General features: G+C 43.6%; 2 protein-coding genes across 4 annotated transcripts in view; both read left to right on the top strand.

The window, feature by feature from the left end:
* Ddc (dopa decarboxylase) overlaps positions 1 to 8,743 on the top strand; it is a 101,969-nt gene extending 93,226 nt beyond the window's left edge. Inside the window, exons 14-15 of the mRNA XM_048339575.1 lie at positions 5,970 to 6,188; positions 8,597 to 8,743. Of these exons, the coding sequence (XP_048195532.1) occupies positions 5,970 to 6,188; positions 8,597 to 8,599 (222 nt within the window). The 3' untranslated portion in view covers positions 8,600 to 8,743. The remainder of the gene's footprint in view (positions 1 to 5,969; positions 6,189 to 8,596) is intronic.
* A 2,429-nt stretch (positions 8,744 to 11,172) lies between these two features.
* On the top strand, positions 11,173 to 18,480 carry Fignl1 (fidgetin like 1). 3 transcript variants are annotated; one of them, XM_048339574.1, is made up of 3 exons: positions 11,173 to 11,204; positions 15,458 to 15,557; positions 16,488 to 18,480. In XM_048339574.1, exon 3 carries the CDS (start codon positions 16,498 to 16,500, stop codon positions 18,478 to 18,480), a length of 1,983 nt encoding a protein of 660 aa, XP_048195531.1. In that variant the 5' UTR covers positions 11,173 to 11,204; positions 15,458 to 15,557; positions 16,488 to 16,497. The 3 variants fall into 3 exon arrangements, with proteins under 3 accessions (XP_048195531.1, XP_048195529.1, XP_048195530.1); XM_048339572.1 differs by having other exon boundaries at positions 16,452 to 18,480; XM_048339573.1 differs by lacking the exon at positions 11,173 to 11,204 and adding an exon at positions 11,307 to 11,752 and having other exon boundaries at positions 16,452 to 18,480.
* The last annotated feature ends 244 nt before the right edge of the window (positions 18,481 to 18,724 follow it).

The raw sequence follows: 18,724 nt of genomic DNA, 5'->3' as shown, positions 1-18,724 counted from the left end.
ATTATATGGGTGTAGCTATTGGGCTATTTTGATCTTCTGCTATGACTATCCTACACATGTACTAATTATTCCCTATGAAAGACACCATAGGATTTATGTTTCTTTGGATCTGGCTCACTTCACTTAGTATGATTTTTTTCCAAGTCCTTCCATTTCCTTATGAATGGGGCAGTGTCATTCCTTCTGATGCAAGCATAGAATTCCATTGTGTTTATGTACCACATTTTCCTGATCCACTCATCTACTGAGGGGCATCTGGGTTAGTTCCATGTTTTAGCAATGACAAGTTGTGCCATGATGAACATAGTTGTCCTGGTGGTTTTAGTGTGTTCTTGCTTGTAATCTTTTGGGTAGATGCCCAGAAGTGGGGCTGCTGGGTCATAAGGGATCTCTATGTTTAGCCTTCTTAGGAACCTCCACACTGCTTTCCAGAGGGGTTGAACAAGTTTGCATTCCCACCAACAATAAAGTAGGGTTCCCTTTTGACCACATCCCCTCCAGCATTTGTTATTATTAGATTTCCTGATAATGGACATTCTTACTGGGGTGAGGTGGAATCTCAATGTTGTTTTGATTTGTATTTCTTTTATGGTCAGTGATGTAGAGCACTTTTTCATATGTCTCTTGGCCATTCTCATTTCCTCTTCAGAGAAGTCTCTTTTTAGGTCTTTAGGCCATTTGTTGAGGGGGCTGTTGGTTCTTTGATTATTTGTTTTGGCGAAGTTTAACTTTTTGAGTTCTGTCTATATTTTAGATATAAGGCCTTTGTCTGATAAAAAGACAAACCATTCCAAAGCAATACTTACAAAACCATTTGGTATAAACCAACTGTACAACTTTTGGAGGGAGAGGGAAAGGGGGATGGGGTGGGGGGGAAATGAGGGAGGAGGTAACAAGTTGAACAAGAAATGTACTCACTGCCTTACATATGAATCTGTAACCCCTCTGTACTACACTTTGACAATGAAGAAAAGTTTTTTTTAAAAAAAGAAAGAAAACTAAAGCCATGACTGTGGCTAAGATTGCTTTTCATAGGAGGATAGTTACATGTATTCATTCTTTTCCTTCTGTTTTTGGCAGTGCTCAAGGGCTCACACATGACTAGGCCAATGTCCTATCACTGAACTTCATCCCCAATATGCTTAACCACTGTCCCCTACTCCACTGTTAAAATATAAGGGTCTCACTGTGTTGTCCAAGCTTGTCTGGAACTTTCCATCCTCCTTGGTATCCCAGACAATAGATGCATGCCACCAAATCTGACTGGCTGACAGCAGCAGGCCTCTGCATGTGGCTGCTTTGTTTCCATCAAAAGCAGCAGTCAAGAAAAGGAGCAGGGGCTGGGGATATGGCCTAGTGGCAAGAGTGCCTGCTTCATATACATGAGGCCCTGGGTTCGATTCCCCAGCACCACATATACAGAAAATGGCCAGAAGTGGCGCTGTGACTCAAGTGGCAGAGTGCTAGCCTTGAGCAAAAAAAGAAGCCAGGGACAGTGCTCAGGCCTTGAGTCCAAGCCCCAGGACTGGCCAAAAAAAAAAAAAGAAAGAAAAAAAAGAAAAGGAGCAAGCTAAGCCAGGCGCCAGTGGTTCACACCTATAACCCTAGCAATGTAGGATGCTGAGATCTGAGGATGGTGGTTCAAAGCCCCTTGGCAGGAAAGTCTGAGAGACTCTTATCTACAATAAACCACCAAAAAAAAAAAAAAAAAAAAACAACTCCAAAAACCTGGAAATGAAGCTGTGGCTCAAGTGGTAGAACACTAGTCTTAAGCATGAAAGCTCAGGGGACAAAGCCCAGCTAGAAAGAAAGGAAAGAAGGAAGGGAAGGAGGGAGGGTGGAAGGAAGGAAAGGAGCAAGCCTGTTGCTGTATGCGTGTATCCTCTTTTGCCCTCTCACCTGACTTGGAGCTTTGAGGGTGAGGATGAGCTGCTGGTATGAAAAGTCTGGAATCAGCAGCCCCGGAATGCTGAGAACTGAGAGCTGGAGGAGATGAAGGAGATGAGATTTCTGCAGAAGCAGAGTGGGAGCAAGGAACAGTGCAGAGTAACAGAGGGTGGGCTCTCCCAGAGGGCGAACAAAGCTCCAGCCTTCTCTGAGTTTGATATGTGGGTAAGAGTGGGTATTTTATCCAGACTCCCCTTCCCATAATCTTGTAGGACTTTTCTATTTCATCTTATTTTTCCAGTTCTGGGGCTTGAACTCAGGGCCTAGGCTCTATCCCTAAGCTGCTTTGTGTTTAAGGCTACCACTTGAGCCACAACCCCACTTCCGGCTTTTTTCTGCATAGTTTATTATAGGCATGGACCACTGGCACCTAGCTCCATTTAATGTTTTTATTGGATACAATTCATCATGTCCATTTAAATTGTTCACTTAAAACTAGACACAGTGGCTCATGCTTGTAATTCTAGCTACTCAAGATGCTGAGATCTGAAGGATCATAGTTTAAAGCCAGCCTAGGCAGAAAAGTCTGTGAGACTCATTTCCTTTAACAGCAAAAAGCCCAAAGTGGAGTTATGACACAAATGGTACAGCACCAGCCTTGAGCAAAAAAGCTAAGGCCCTGGGTTCAAAACCTAGTACTGGCATGTGTGGGTGAGCACTTGCACACAAGCATGTGCATACACACACACACACACAGACAGAGTCCAGTTACTTTCAGTATATATGCAGGGCTATCCTGCCATTAACATTCTAGAACATGTTCATCTCCCCAAAAGAAAGTCATCCCACTCATCAGGTCACAGATCTGCTTGTCTCCAGAGATTTACGAGTGTGTTCTGAACAGGGTGGCTGTCTTTCTTTGCATACTCTGCAGGTCCATTCTCCTTCACACAGTGGCCTGTGTCACTTTCACAGGCAGGGACCCACGGTGCTTTGTGCTAACAAGCCTTTGCTTTTGTGGAATTTCATGTGGCCTTCCCCCAAATCTGTTTTCTTTCTTGAAGAAGCACTTTCATCAGCTAATATAGTTCATTTCCCCACCAGTACAACTACTATATCATTCTCTTCTCCACATCCTCTCCTTTTTCTTGCCGATCAAACTCAGGCTGCCCCTGAACCTTTTTGTGCTCAAGGCTAGTGCACTATCTAATTTGAGCCACAGCTCCATTTCAGGCTTTTTCTGAGTAGTTTATTAGAGATAAGAGTCTCACAGACCTTTCTGCCTGGGTTGGCTTTGAACTGCAATCCTCAAATCTCATCTTCCTGAGTAGCTAGGATTACAGGCGTGAGTCACCTTCTGATCCTTTATTCATCCACCATTTTGGCACAAATAATGGCTCCTATTTATTAGCCTAATACACGGGAGATGGTGACAATATTATTGCATCTCATCTGCTTCATTGACACCCTGGCCATTGTGTGTGTGTGTGTGTGTGTGTGTGTGTGTGTGTGTGTGTGTGTGTGTGTGTGTGTGTGTGTGTGTATGTTGGGGCTTTAACTCAGAACCTGAATGCTGTCCCTTAGCTTTTTCACTCAAGGCTGTCACTGTACTACTTGAGCCACACCCCCACTTTCAGCTTTTTTTGTGATTGATTGGAAATAAGAGTCTCACAGACTTTTCTGCCTTGGATGGCTTTGAATCACAACCCTCAAATCAGTGCTTGGCTAAGGCTGTATCTGTGTGTGTGTGTGTGTGTGTGTGTGTGTGTGTGTAAAACTTGAGGCGCTGCACTCTTGCTTGGCACTTTCCTTTAAGGGTGATGTTCTACCACTTGATTCACACCTCCACTTCTGCGTGTCTTTGTGTTGCTCGTTATTTTATTAGATCATTTCTCTGTTTGCTTTCTTCTACTTTATAGAAATCCCATCTAAGCCAATCCATTGGAAACTGGCAAGCAAAATTTCCTTTTCTATGCTATATACATTTTAGCTCTTAGGCTGAATCTTTTTTGGTAAAATCTTTTTTGGTAAAATCCTATTCGCTTGGTACCCTATCTTCTTTTACCTCTTTCTTCCTTCCTCCTTCACCAGGACTCAGTGATGTCCACACCAACAATTTCTGATGCCTGTGGTTCCTTTACTGCACCACAGGCACTGATAAGACTCTCACTGAGGCCCACAGCTGGAGGTGGGGTGGATTTACCCAAGGCCAAGGTCAGTTCTGGTATCCAGCAGATACTCAAATGTCAATTTGCCAGACAGCAGAGACATGTCCTTCTCCACTCCTGTCTTCTACAGTTGACTGTCTTGTAAGACTTAGGAGAGAGGAGCCACTGTATGGAGCTGGACAGATAGGAGACTGGAGGAAGAGGGCAGAGGCGAGACAGCAGTCTGGCACAGCCCAGCTGGAAAGCAAGTGCCTCCAGGTACTGATGGACATAGACCTCTCATCCCTGGTCAGTTTGCAGGGCCAGGCTGGTCCCTGCATGCTGTGCTGGTGGGCTGCTTTCCAGCAGGGCTAGGATGCCATTCACAATTCCTTGTTCCAATGGTGCATGGAACTTTTTCCCAGGCTCTAGAAATGCTTGATGGCTCAACTTCATTTCCTGTAAGTGCTAGTGAGGATTTAGACAATCCTTCTCTTGTGGCCACATGATTTAAGGTCATTTGTGGATGATATCCTTAGGGAAACTGGAATTTCCATTCTTCTCTCTTCTTTCCCCTCAGTCTCCAGTTCCTACTCTTCCTCTCTCCCTTCTTTGCTTTTCTCTCTCTTTCCTTTATTATTTTTTTATTATCACTAAGTAATTGTGCAAAGGGGTTTTAATTCAACATGTCAGCTTGTGAATATAATTCATCTTGATCAGTGTCATCCATTTCATCATGCCTCTCCTCCCCTCTCCTCCCCTCCCCTTCCCTCCCCTCCCCTCCTCTTCCCTTTTCTGTCCTCTCTTTTCCCTTTATTCTTTCTCTTTGGGGCAGTACTGGAGTTTGAATTGAAGGTCTTGGGCTTGCTAGGCAGATGTTCAACTACCTGAGCCGTCACCTCCTCTTCCTCCTCCTCCTCTTCTCTTTAGTTATTTGTAGAATAGTTTTCAAGCAGATTTTTTTTATCCTTTTGATTCTCCTGTTTATATTTCCTGTGTAGTTGGGATTGACAGGAGAATACCATCATGCTCAGTTATTTATTGCTTGCAATGGATGGTTTTGAACCACAATCCTCCTGATATCTGCCTCCTAAGCTAGGTTTCCAGGCATGAACCATATACCCTGTAGCTTCTCCATTTTTGTTAAAATAAATTTGAGAGGGTCATTATTTTATTAGCCTATAATGGTTGCACATGGAGATTTCATTGTGACAGTCACATGCATGCATTCAATGTCCCTGCTTGAATTCATTGCCTCTGTTTCTCTCTCTTATCCCCACCCTATTGCTTAACACAATGTCACCAGGTTTCATTGTGCTACTTTCATATGTGCATATAAAGTACTTGGATGATATTTATGGTAGGCTTTTCTTTTGACCAGTGTGGAGAAAAATAGGAGGTCATATGCATGTATATATATATATATATACACACATTGACCTCTGATATAAATATTTATTATATGTATATGTGTACATATAACCTCATAAATGCCTACACACATACATATATACACCACATATACATGAAGTTATATGTAAGCATATAACACCACATATATGTATGCATATACATGTATGCATATGTATGAATTCATGTATGTATACATATGTGTATTAATGAGGTCATATAAGTATTTGTGGATCTGTATGTATAACAACTATTTCACTGAGAGTTTTATCATCCGTGAAAGATGCATTACATGGATGGTATGTGCGTACGTATACATACACACGAAGCCACATATGTAAGCATAAACATATGCATGAAGTCACATGCATGTATGCGCATGCGTGTATCCATATATACAACAATGATTTCACTGAGACTTTTCACATTGTCAATGACATGGCTGACCTTTTTCCCTGCTTTGTCCGGGTGAGTGGCTCCAGGCTTTGGCCTTGTTATGTGACTGGTCTCTTCCAATCTCTTCAGGGTCCCAATCAACTGAGCATAACCCTTCTGCAAAAGATTGGCAGTGCTAAAAAGATCCACCTGGTTCCGTGTCACCTCGGGCGCAAGTTTGTGCTGCGCTTCGCGGTGTGCTCGCGGGTGGTAGAGTCCGTTCATGTGCGGCAGGCCTGGGCGCACATCCAGGAGCTGGCGGGCCTGGTGCTGAGCGAGGCCGGGAGTGAGAGCCCCACCAAGCCCCAGGTAAGCTGCGGGCTAGCCTGGAACACCCGGCGCCCCTGTCCACGCACGTGGGGACTCATCCCTGGGGACCGCATTCGTCCTCTGCACCGGGAAAGTTACTGAATCCTCATGGTTCTGTGGACCTATCATTCTCTAAGACCAGAATATCCATCTCTGTAATTTCCTTCCCCTTCAGATCTCCCCAGACAGCATTTATTAAAGCAAGTCATTGCCACGACGAGCTCACCTATTCCAGTGGCAAGCTGCAGATAAATGGGAAGTGTGACCCTGACGCCATCCCCTGGCTGTCAGGGAGGACAGGGTGTGGAATTGCAGTGAAAGGCCGGCTGGTGCTGGCATCTGGGCGAAGGGGATGAGTTCCCATTGAAAAGTGGTGATTTACCTCCATCTTCCTGAGGCTATCTATATGCCACTTGAGTTTTACAATGACTATAATATTTCAGATCTTCACAAATAAAATTAGCAGTACAAACAATGTAAGATTGCATTCAGCAGAACAAGAAAGTTACACAACACACCATGTTCTACATCCTGCATGGTTTATAATTAAAAGGCAATGGAGAAACAAAGAGGGAGAGGCAGGGGAGAAGTTGAGGTGTAGGAGGCTAGGGTGGTCACAGGAAGTCCCCCCGCAAACATGGGCCAATCCCCATACAATGACATTCTTACAATAATCCAGCGAAGGGGAAGGGCAGGCAACTACCTGGGGATGCTAGTCTTAAGAAAATGCAGTGGGGGCTGAGAATATGACCTAGGTAGGGGTAGAGTGCTTGCCTTGCATACATGGGGGGGGGAGGAGGGGGAGGAGGGGGAGGGGGAGGAGGGGGAGGAGGGGGAGGAGGGGGAGGGGGAGGAGGGGGAGGAGGGGGAGGGGGAGGAGGGGGAGGAGGGGGAGGAGGGGGAGGGGGAGGAGGGGGAGGAGGGGGAGGAGGAGGAGGGGGAGGGGGAGGAGGGGGAGGAGGAGGAGGGGGAGGAGGAGGAGGAGGAGGAGGAGGAGGAGGAGGAGGAGGAGGAGGAGGAGGAGGAGGAGGAGTCCAGATTATACATGAGGGGAGCTGAAACCATCTTCAAAGCCTTCCCACTGGATTATTGTAAGAATGTCATTGTACAGGGATTGGCCCATGTTTGGGGGGGGGGACTTCCTGTGACCACCCTAGCCTCCTACACCTCAACTTCTCCCCTGCCTCTCCCTCTTTGTTTCTCTATTGCCTTTTAATTATAAACCATGCAGGATGTAGAACATGGTATGTTGTGTAATTTTCTTGTTCTGCTGAATGCAATCTTACATTGTTTGTACTGCTAATTTTATTTGTGAAGATCTGAAATATTATAGTCTTTGTAAAACTCAAGTGGCATATACATAGCCTCAGGAAGATGTAGGCAAATCACCACTTTTCAATGGGAACTCATCCAGCAACACAAGATTCTTTTCCTGGCCCAACAAGAGCCTGCTAAGTTGAGAAAGAATGTCCTTGGAAGAGCTCTGTCACATCTTGAATATCTCTGGAAGGTTCCAGAGAGAGACTCATGTTGTACAATGATATCTTGTCTTAAGCATAAAAATCTGTAAGTAAGGTGGGCTCCTGTGGCTCATGCCTGTAATCCTAGCTACTCAGGAGGCTAAGAGCTGAGGGTCACATTCAAAGCCAGTTCAAGCAGGAAAGTCCATGAGACTCTTATCTTCAATTAACTAGCAAAAAGCCAGAAATGGAGCTGTGGCTCTAGTGGTAGAACACTAACCTTGAGTGGAAAGGCTCAGGAACAGTCCTCAGGCCCTGAGTTCACGTCCCAGGACTGGCACACACACAAAAAGATGTAGACATACACGAAACAAAATGCCAGCAGGCAAACACTTCTGATGAATATTTATGCAAACCACTCTTTGCATGTAGTTAACAAATATGTATCATGTTAGCATCATAGTGCCATGTGTCCAAAATAACATACAGAGAGAGCGTAGCTCTAGTTTCCGATGAGAGCTACAACTCCTGTGGTCACTGTACTTGCTTCAAAAGCTTCAAAAGGAAAAGTAATTAGTTTCAAATTTCCTTAACTGTGTTTAGGCATGTATAATAAATTTTACTGCATGTATGTGGTTTTGGCTAGATTAATGGGAACAATGAAAATTTAGTACTCTGGGTTTACCTGTACTTATATGAGGTTATTGAATATACCCATGTGGTTGTAATTCTGAGAAAGAGTAGGAACTATTTCTGGTTTACAGAGGGTAGGAAAGTAGGCAGAGATTCTAATTGCTATGGGTCAAAATTGCTAGCTAAGCACCATCAGTTTCCTTCCTTCTGTTCAAATGATTTTACATTTCTTAATGACCTCTTCAAGTCCACAGGATTGTTCTTATTTTTTTTAAACATAGACATATGTTCATGATTTTTTTTCCTTCCCTATAGTGATTGAATGTTGGAAGGAAGTCTAGGCAAACTGGAAGAAGAAAATAAACATCATCCTAACTCTGTGGAACTGACCCTGTCTGTGGCTGCCTGTGTGTGTCCAAAGTTAACGAGAGACTTGTGACTGTGTCTTTCCTGTGTCTCATCTGTGGAAAGTTTATCTCTGTGGCTATAGCTTTTACTCATTCTTTAGCTGTGGTTCTTGTCTATTAAAAAGCCCACAGGTTTTCATTCTTATGAAGTCTCAGTGGAAGCAGGAAAGGTATATGGAAACATTTTGCAGGGAATTCTGTGATTATGACTTGAGATTATACCTGTGGTTTTTCAGTTGTCCTGTTAAGTGGCTACACATTCAGTAAATAAATGCTTGCCATTCAACCTATAGGTACTATGCCATCACGATGTACTGTGTCTCATTGTGTTGATTCTTGCAATACAGACTTGCGCCATCCCAATGGCTGATATCATATCCTTGCACATTTTTCAATGACACTCACTTATTCAGCATGTATTTACTGAGAGCCTTGGCACGTGTCAGTCAACACTCTAGATGCCCATAACAATATTTAAGTTTTACTTGGAGAACACTTCAACTCTTAAGGAAATAAATTGATAACCAAGAGAGAACCTAGAATTAGTCAATGAGATGGAGTTCTGTTATGATGCTGATTCTTATCTGAAAAGTGCATCGGCCCTACGGAGTCATGGCTAACAGGTAACAGGAATGCTACTATAACCACGAATTTGGATAACAACTCCTGGCAGAAAAAATGATGCTCATTGGTTGGTGCCATGTCATGCTTCTGTCCAAAGGAAGATTAGAGTCAGGCATTTTATTGTCCAGTAGAATCATCACAGACAATGATATTGTTTTGAACATGCCAAATAGCTACCACAGAGGATTTTGATCTTACCACAAAACAAATGGTAATAAATGTTTGAGGTAAGGAGTATAGTGATGACACTGATTTATCATAACAGTCTTCACAATGTTCACATGTATTGAAATAGCACACAGATCCATATATGTATGTATAACTTGTATGTCAATTTTAAGTATATTTAAGCTGGGTCCTGGTAGCTACTTAGGAGGCTGAGATTTGAGGATTATGATTCAAGCCAGCTAGGGATAGAACATCTGTGAGACTCTTTATTTTCAATTAACCACCAAAAAGCTGAAAGTGGAGCCTATGGCTCAAGTGCTTGCACTAGCTTTGAGCACAAAAGCTCAGGGACAGTATCCAGATTCTTAGTTCAAGCCCCAATACTGGCAGGCACACACTCACAGACACACACACACAAAACCCCAAACAACCCAAACTCAAATTAGCTCACTGAACTGTTAACAAACCCTGTTTGTCAAATATGTGAATATGGAAATGAGTAGCAATCTCACACAATCCCTTTTGTCAAAGGACTGCTACTCTGTCCACTGAAGGTGTGGACTTCCTTCCTAGAGAAGAATAAAGAGTCTGTAAAAGTATGTGTTCTCCCATGGAAAATTTAATACTTGCATATTTTATGCACTAAATTCATACAATGCTAAAATATTATTATTCTTACATGGCCTGTTTTAAAAGATGGAAAAGTCTTGATACAACATAAGTTGAATATCAATGTTTTATTAGTTACAATAAAAATAAGGTGTCAGCTGGGGGCTGTTGCCTCATGCTTGTAATCTTTGCTACTCAGGAGACTAAGAAACAAAGATGGAGCTAGCTGGGCAGAAAAATCTGCGAGACCCTTAACTCCAAAAAACGAGAAAAAAAATCGGGAGGTGGTGATGTGATCCAAGCGGTAGCACGCAAATCTGGGGCAAAGAAGCCAAGAGCCTGAGTCCATACACAAACACACAGACATACACACACACAGATATGCACAAGCGATCAGTTCCAGCTGAACGTCTGCGGCCTGCCACCTGGTGGTCATTTCGGTACTGCATCTCCTGTTGACCGCAGTGCTAACGAGAGCTCCCGAGTCTCCGACCTATATTGACTGGAGTCAGGGCATCCGCTAGGACAGAACGGGATACCGGCTAGGGCGGGAGCAGGATTTGGGGGCTCAGTGTGTGTTCTGGTATAAAGCAGCCTTGAACAGCTCCGAATTTAAAAGCACCAAAATCTCTCCTTCGCCTTGGCACAGAGGGCGGGGAGGGCACTTTGCTCACGCAGGTGAGTGCAGCAGGTGGATCATGATCCAGGAGCATCCGTGGAATTTTCCCTGAACTCTGACCACTTCCTCCGTTCACTCTGGAGCATTTGAAAAACCTAAGCTCTAGATGAGAGGCACTTCATCTCTCGCGCTGAACCCCTGGGACTGGACAAGTTCAAGTCTCCCAGACAGTACCACGCAGACGCCACCCGCCCCGCCCACAGCTCAAGCCCCGCCTACAGACTAACCCACAGTCCCGCCCCGCGCAGCACGCCCCGCCCTTACGCGCGCACGCAAGCTCTACGCTCGGCGCGCTGGAATACGTCACACCGCGCAGGCGCATTTGTGAACGCGCGCTTTTCAGAGGTTTTCGTAGCCCCGGACAGCTGTAGGTGTGCGGTGAGAGTCGCGGGTTGTGCGGGACGCCGTGGACACTGGAGGGGCCCGCGTTAAGCGGGTGGGCTTCGCGTCGGCGTGGGGAGGCGAGCGGGGTGCTGGTGGCTCTGGAGGGTCCCCGCAGGCTGGTGGCGACTGGTCCTGCGCAGGCTCCGCTGGCGGCGGGCCGAGGGGCAGTTTCTGTGGGAGACACTGGTTTGGGGTCAGCTGACTTCAGCCGGCGCCGGATCCGTTTTATCGCGGAAAGTCACCGTTGCTGAAGTGGGCGCTCTGTGGCTCACGCCTTGTAATCCTCGTTACTTACCAGGCTCAGGTCCCAAGGATCGTGGCTCCAAACACTGAGTCTCCATCTCCAATTAAGTAGCGAGAAGCCGACCTAGAGGTGTGTCTCGTGGTAGACCACTGGCCGAGCCAGCAAGTCAAACAAGCACGGGGCCTGGAATTCAGGTCCAAAGAAGTCCACATTGAGCATTCCTAGTCTGAAAACTTGACATGCTGCCATCCAGCCTCAGAAACTTGCTGGACACTACATGACATCACAAGGAGAACACTACATGCTTCCCATCTAGTTATTTAAGATATTCTGTAAAATCAATCTTCAGGCTACAGGTAAGATTTGCGGTAAAATGTATATAAACCACTAACAAGCTTGAGTCTCCCTTTCATAAGGGATCACAGAAACAGACAGATGATACAGGTAAATAATTATTTGGAAATCCAAAACACTCTGGCCCCAAACATTTGGGATCAGGGACAGCCTGTAGTATGGGGTGCATTCTGCTGAGTCCCTGAGGTATGAAACCAGCAGTTACTGTCCGTGATTACAGAAAGCAAGGCTGATAGCTTTTGATGGTCATTGTGGGAAATAATAATGTGTTTTATTGGGCATTTGTGAGTGCTTTGTGGAGTGTTGTTTCTGTACTCCTTTTATAGGTGGAAACACATAGATGAAGAGATCTACCCAAGCTGAGTATGGTGGTCCCTTCCTGTAATCACAGACAGGGAGTGGCAGTAGAAAGATTGAGGAGAAACATTAGTAGACCCTGCCTGAAAAATAAGGCTCTGGGCATAGTTCTATTGGTAGAGCATTCCAGGCTTAGTATTATCAAAAGGAAAAAGGAAAGATTTACCCAAGGTCACTACTGGCAGATAATGGACCCTGTAGCTAAACACTGGACACCTGCCTTCAGATCCATGTGCTTTTAATTCCTGTGCTATTTGGGAAGTAGAGCTCTGAAAGGCCTGTCCAGTGTGGTATAAGATAGAAGCTCTGCCAGCACTGTAGTAGGTTATTGTTTTTGTGCTAGTCCTATGGCTTGAATTCAGGTTCTGGGCACATTGTCCCTAAGCTTTTGTTGCTTAAGGGTAGCTCTACTGCTTGACCTACAGCTCTACTTCTGGCCTCTTTTTTTTTTTTTTTTTAGATAAGAGTCTCATGGACTTTTCCTTACAGGTTGACCTCAAACCATGATCCTCAGATCTTAGCCTCCTGAGTACCTAGAATTACAGGAGTGAGACACTGGTATCTAGTTTACCTTATTTTTAGTGAATCCCATATTCTAAATACTGAGATAATAGAAATGTAATGGAAATTTTGTAATAACCTGGGAGTGAGAATAATCCATGGAGGCACAGCTAAAGGTGGAAAGGAGTTTTATTTACAAAGGAGCTTTATTTACAACCCAAAACCCAGAACCAGAACAGCCTCCACTTTCAGATACTGGTCTGCGACTACCTTGTCCTGAGCTAATTACCCAGAACCCAGAACAGCACTGATCTCTAAACCTCCAAAGGAGCGAGCTTCTTTCTGTTCCTTCTTCCTGCAGCCTCACCTCTCCTCAGTCCTCAGATCTCTAGGCCTTTCCATAGGCCTCAGTCTTCAGGCTTCTCCACAGCTCAGCTCTGCTCCACTCCTTGCAGGCACTGCCAGCCCAGCGTTCTTCTCTCCTCTCCTCTCCTCCTTTTCCTCTGCACAGGCAACTTATACACACACACAGACACATGCTCTGGCCCTCTGATGCCCTGCCCCCTCCAACATCCCAGCCTACTTAGAAGTGCCACTGTGGCAGTGATGCCAGCACAGGGTGGACTTCCTAGACTGCCCCTCCCCCACTCCTGGCAACCCACTCTCTCTAGCAGCCAGGACCACTGTCCAACTGTGACTACTCCTTAATGCCACGTCCCCTCCTGCGAGTCTGATCCACGTGGCAGTGACACCAGCATGGGGCAGGACTTTCCACCCTGCTGGTTATTACAATTTAATTCTGACTGGAAGTCAACTATCCACTAAGAAAGAAATACAATCTTAAAAAATTTTAAATCATTTATTAAAGTGAGAAATATAGTTGTTGTATATCAATGCTAATTAACTGTAATTTTTAGATCTTGGAAAGACTATAAAGGTTAACTTGAGTTGCAGATGGTAAGTACTTATGCCGTTTTGCAGTGATAGGCAGTTTGGGGCTATCCATATCTGTAGTTGGATGAATGATGGAGTTGAAAGGAAGAAGATAGACCTTGGAGATGAATATAGAAGAAAAGGGCAATGGAAAGGAAAAAGTACTTTCCTGGGAATAGTGACTTTAATTGCCCTATTGGTGACATCCCAAGATTACAGATGATAAATGATAATGAAGCTACAGAAATGATGAGTCATGATTATAGTGATTGTGAAAGTTGGTGATATTTTCCTCTTTCAGTTACTTGATTCCAGTGTTGTATAAGGTCTATTAAAGTACTACTGGGTGCCAGTGGCTCAGATATATAGTCCTAGTTATTCAGGAGGCTGAGCTCTGAGAATCATGATTTGAAGCTAGCCTATGCAGAAAAGCTTGTGAGATTCATTAATTAATCATCAAAAAGCCAGAAATGGAGCTGTGGCTGAAGTGGTAGAAGGTCAACCTTGAGTTATAAATCTAAGGGACAGTGCTCGGACCATGAGTTAAAGCCCCAGTACCTCTTCCCCATACCTCCCACAGTTTATTAAAATAAAAGTTAAAATTGAGGAGTAGAATGAACTGCCTAATTTTTTTTCTTTTGCTCAAAGCAAGCACTCTAGCACTTGAGCCACAGCATTACTTCTGGCTTTTTCTGTGTATGCTATATTGAGGAATCAAACCCAGGGTTTCATGCATGCTAGGCAAGCACTCTACCACTAAGCCATTCCCAGCCCTTAAGCAGCCTGATTTTGACTGGTTATTTAGCTTTATAGCATTGGACAAATTAAAGTCTTACTCAACTTTAACCTTTATTATCACTATCATTTATATTTTTGAGACAGTCTTGCTTGAGTGGCCCTATGTAATTCTGCTTTTAATGCTGAGTTGAGTGCTATGATTGTAGGTTTGTGCTAATAACCTACTTGCTCTTTTTTTTTTTTTTTTTTGGCCAGTCCTAGGCCGTGAACTCAGGGCCTGAGCACTGTCCCTGGCTTCTTTTTTGCTCAAGGCTAGCACTCTGCCACTTGAGCCACAGCGCCACTTATGGCCATTTTCTGTATATGTGGTGCTGAGGAATCGAACCCAGGGCCTCATGTATACAAGGCAAGCACTCTTGCCACTAGGCCATATTCCCAGCCCCCTACTTGCTCTTAAAAAAAATTAAAACAATAAAAAATCCAAGAGATCCATATATACCTGCCTATAAATAACAAACTCTTTGCAAGACGTTGGTGTTCAGGGTGAATTAAACATGGCTCTTAATGGAAAGAATTTATTAGTATACTGACTTCCAGATAATTTGGAAGGTAAATTAACAATACACAAATTCTCACTTTGCTTCATTGCAGTACTCTCAGGAAACAAAAAAAATGTGTTTTTTTAAAACAATTCTATCGCTTGTGGGTATCCATGGCTTGTACCTGTAATCCTAGCTACTTAGGAGGCTGAGATCTGAGAATTGGGATTTGAAGCCAGCTCAGGCAGAAAAGCTTGTAAAGCTTATTTCCAGTTAGTCACCAAAAAGTTGTAATGGAGCTGTGGCTCAAGTGGTAAAACATCAGCCCTGAATGGAAAAGCCAAATGAGAGCTTGAGGCACTGAGTTCAAGTCCCAGTTCCAGCACACACAGGCAGGCATGATTCTGTTCAAATATAGCTTAATGTGAAGAGGGCTTAATGATAATACCCTGAGAGTAGTCTAAGGGATAAGCACTAGTGTTTTAGCAGTTTCAGTTTTTAATACTTTATATGAAATTAGGAACTAGAGATATTGTAATATCCAGTTTTCAGTGCTTATTCATGTATAGGCTACTAAGATGAATAAATATTTCAGTGCTTAGTTAATAACCCTGCAATTCAATCTGTGATCCTTGCTAGGTATCAAAGAGCACTCCAGATATGGTGAAGGGCACAGAACCTGGAATTAAACTGGACACCTGACTTCTGGCATCATTCATAACCAGCATTGTGATCTGCAGTAAGTTCCTTAATCTCTGCTTTGTTTCTACATTTTTCATAGTAGTTTTCAGGTTATCTTTGTATTCATTACCTGATTTGATTCAAGTCTTACTTCACAGATGAGGAAACCAAAGGTCCAGGTATAATAGACGGCTGGCTTGGGATTATTCATCTAATTTTTCTTAGGAACTCGACAAAACTGGTTTTTGTATCTGTGCTTCCATTTTTTTTTCCATATTGCCTTTCTTTTGCTGATTTATTAAAAATTCTTCCTATGTAAACCTTATGAATGATTTTATTTGCCATGGTGATCATTATCTAACACAACATCTTAAATAAAAGATGAGTGGATACAAAAAAATGTGGTACCTATACACAATGGCATTTTACATAGCCATTAGAAAGAATAATATGTAATTTGCAGGGAAAATGAATGGACCTAGAACAGATCATGTTGAGTGAGGTAATCCAAGCTCAGAGATACAAACAATGCATGTTTTCTCTCATATCTGGAAACTAGATCTTTAAAATACACCAGGACATGATAAATTACACAACACTGTAGATATTCACACACAGTAAGACCAAAGGAGGGTATTCTTAGGAGAGAAACCAAAAGGCGCAATGCCTATGTGCATCTGATTGTATAAAATAATATTTATCAAAATGAACTCCAGGAAATTGAAATGAGGGTTTTTCTTACATGCAAAAACAAAAAGAACAAAAGCCCCCCCCAAAATATGCAATGTTAAACCAATATCAGCTTTTCTTTATGGCTTTAATACATGAAGTCTGATTAAGTAGATATTCTATTATAGTGTATCCTTAGGACTTTACCTTATAAATAAGTGTAGTATACCTTTCATAGCAGAACTTTATGAACTATACTTAAAATGTTATATTTTTGTTCTAGATCCTGATTGCTCTTCCATTTGGTCATTTGTTGTAGAACCTTCAACATGCAGACCTCTAGCTCTAAGTCTGTGCATCTGAGTGAATGGCAGAAGAATTACTTCATAGTTACATCCGGCACTTGTACACCAGAAGAAAAGGCAGATGCATACCGTGCACAGGTGCTGCGCATTCAGTATGCCTGGGCAAACTCGGAGATCTCCCAGGTCTGTGCTACCAAACTGTTCAAAAGGTATGCTGAGAAGTATTCTGCAATTATTGATTCTGACAATGCTGAAACGGGCCTGAATAACTATGCAGAAAACATCTTAGCTTTGGCAAGCTCTCAGCAGACTGACAGTGAGAAGTGGCAATCTGGATTGTCAGTAAGTACTGTTTTCAACATGGCAAGTGTACAGAAGATGATGCAGGCAGGCAAGAAAATGAAGGACTCTCTTGTGGACTCTGCTGAGGCCTCAGTGGTGCTCCATAAGGAGGCTGCTGTCTTTGATCTTCCCAAGCTTAGTGTTGGTAGTGGTTCTGGAGAAGGTGACTTGTTACCCAGCCTAAATCAGGACAGAGATTGGGCCAAAGACAGTGCAGGGAGCAACCTTGGCTGTATCCAGCCTCAGAGTGCCTTGCTGTCCAACACCACTAAGACTTGCCCTACCTCCTCTGCGTCTTTAGGTGAGTCAGCCACTGCAAAATTCCACACCACACCATTATTCAGAAACTCCCAAAGGGAAAATCATAGCTCTTCTAAAGCCAATATGGGACTAAATATGTTCTTACCTAATCAGTCTGTCTATGCTTCTGGTACCATCAATGCCTTCTCAAATCCACCACTGAATAAGGCTTTTAGTAAAACAGAAGATAATGGCCAGCAGGAGGATGGCAGCTTGTCTACCTTCAAAACTGCTAAAGAACAATTATGGATTGATCAGCAAAAAAAGTCTCACCAGTCCCAGCGTGCATCTGGGTCTTCATATGGTGGGGTAAAAAAGTCTCTGGGAGCAGGGAGGTCTCGAGGGATTTTTGGAAAGTTTGTTCCCCCTGTGCCTAAGCCAGATGCTGGAGAGCAGAATGGAGGGATGCAGTACAAGCCCAGTGGGGCAGGACCTATGGAGCCAATACATCCTGTGGATGAGCGTTTGAAGAACTTGGAGCCAAAGATGATTGAACTTATCATGAGTGAGATTATGGATCGTGGTCCTCCAGTACATTGGGAAGACATTGCAGGAGTAGAATTTGCCAAAGCAACAATTAAGGAAATAGTTGTATGGCCCATGATGAGGCCAGACATCTTCACTGGGTTGCGTGGACCCCCGAAAGGAATTCTTCTCTTTGGTCCTCCTGGGACTGGTAAAACTCTGATTGGTAAGTGCATTGCTAGTCAGTCTGGAGCAACATTCTTTAGCATCTCTGCTTCATCCTTGACTTCTAAATGGGTAGGTGAGGGGGAGAAAATGGTCCGAGCGTTGTTTGCTGTTGCTAGGTGTCAGCAACCAGCTGTGATATTTATTGATGAAATTGATTCCCTGTTATCGCAGCGAGGAGATGGTGAACACGAATCTTCCAGAAGGATAAAAACAGAATTTTTAGTTCAGCTAGATGGAGCAACCACATCTTCTGAAGATCGAATCCTAGTGGTGGGAGCAACCAATCGGCCACAAGAAATTGATGAGGCTGCCCGGAGAAGACTAGTGAAGAGGCTTTACATTCCCTTACCGGAAGCTTCAGCCAGGAAACAGATAGTAACCAGTTTGATGTCCAAGGAGCCGTGTCACCTCAGTGAGGATGAAGTTGAGCAGGTGGTCCATCAGTCAGAAGGCTTCTCCGGAGCAGACATGACCCAGCTTTGCCGGGAGGCTTCACTAGGACCTATTCGCAGTTTACACATGGCTGACATTGCGACCATAACACCAGATCAAGTTCGACCCATAGCTTATATTGATTTTGAAAATGCTTTTAGAACTGTGCGCCCTAGTGTGTCTCCAAAAGATCTAGAGCTTTATGAGAACTGGAACAAAACATTTGGTTGTGGAAAGTAAATGTGGCTGTAAGTGGCAGTTTTTTAATCTATTCTTAATTCTATACCTCAAACAACAATTGTTCAAAATTTTACAACTTTGATGTATCTTAATATATTGGATTTGCCTTCCAATTGTGATGTGATACATAAGCCTGTTTAAATGCGGAGAAAATGAACTTTTTTCCTAAGAAATCTTTACTTTGACAAGGTTTAATATGAATAATAAGCTCAAGTTGAAACTTTAATCTGAAGGTTGCATTTAT

The sequence above is a fragment of the Perognathus longimembris genome, chromosome 2 (assembly GCF_023159225.1).
Source record: "Perognathus longimembris pacificus isolate PPM17 chromosome 2, ASM2315922v1, whole genome shotgun sequence".
NCBI classification, from domain to species: Eukaryota; Metazoa; Chordata; class Mammalia; order Rodentia; family Heteromyidae; genus Perognathus; species Perognathus longimembris.
The sequence above is the reverse complement of the archived record's forward strand: the minus strand, read 5'-3'. Positions and strand labels throughout refer to the sequence as shown.